Genomic DNA, 1,252 nt, shown 5'->3' with positions numbered 1-1,252 from the left:
AATTTAGGATACCTCTTTACCATCTCATACTATATATACTGTATACCAAGACTATAGATACTGTATACCAAGACTATAGATACTGTATACCAAGACTATAGATACTGTATACCAAGTCTATAGATACTGTATACCAAGACTATAGATACTGTATACCAAGACTATAGATACTGTATACCAAGACTATAGATACTGTATACCAAGACTATAGATACTGTATACCAAGTCTATAGATACTGTATACCAAGACTATAGATACTGTATACCAAGACTATATATACTGTATACCAAGACTATAGATACTGTATACCAAGACTATAGATACTGTATACCAAGTCTATATATACTGTATACCAAGACTATAGATACTGTATACCAAGACTATAGATACTGTATACCAAGACTATAGATACTGTATACCAAGTCTATAGATACTGTATACCAAGACTATAGATACTGTATACCAAGACTATAGATACTGTATACCAAGTCTATAGATACTGTATACCAAGACTATATATACTGCATACCAAGTCTATAGATACTGTATACCAAGACTATAGATACTGTATACCAAGACTATAGATACTGTATACCAAGACTATAGATACTGTATACCAAGACTATAGATACTGTATACCAAGACTATAGATACTGTATACCAAGACTATATATACTGTATACCAAGACTATATATACTGCATACCAAGTCTATAGATACTGTATACCAAGACTATAGATACTGTATACCAAGACTATAGATACTGTATACCAAGACTATAGATACTGTATACCAAGACTATAGATACTGTATACCAAGACTATAGATACTGTATACCAAGACTATAGATACTGTATACCAAGACTATATATACTGTATACCAAGACTATAGATACTGTATACCAAGACTATAGATACTGTATACCAAGACTATAGATACTGTATACCAAGACTATAGATACTGTATACCAAGACTATAGATACTGTATACCAAGACTATAGATACTGTATACCAAGACTATATATACTGTATACCAAGACTATAGATACTGTATACCAAGACTATAGATACTGTATACCAAGACTATAGATACTGTATACCAAGACTATAGATACTGTATACCAAGACTATAGATACTGTATACCAAGACTATAGATACTGTATACCAAGACTATATATACTGTATACCAAGACTATAGATACTGTATACCAAGACTATAGATACTGTATACCAAGACTATAGATACTGT

General features: G+C 31.2%; 1 protein-coding gene across 1 annotated transcript; it reads left to right on the top strand.

The window, feature by feature from the left end:
* Window positions 1–229: 229 nt before the first annotated feature.
* LOTGIDRAFT_148734 (hypothetical protein) lies at window positions 230–409 on the top strand (the record flags this gene model as incomplete). Its single annotated transcript, XM_009048381.1, has 1 exon — window positions 230–409. A coding segment is annotated over one exon (180 nt), but the record flags the coding sequence as incomplete, so codon positions are not given.
* Window positions 410–1,252: the final 843 nt, after the last annotated feature.

Source organism: Lottia gigantea (assembly GCF_000327385.1).
Source record: "Lottia gigantea unplaced genomic scaffold LOTGIsca_12073, whole genome shotgun sequence".
Taxonomy (NCBI): domain Eukaryota; kingdom Metazoa; phylum Mollusca; class Gastropoda; family Lottiidae; genus Lottia; species Lottia gigantea.
This window is presented reverse-complemented; position numbering and strand designations above follow the sequence as displayed.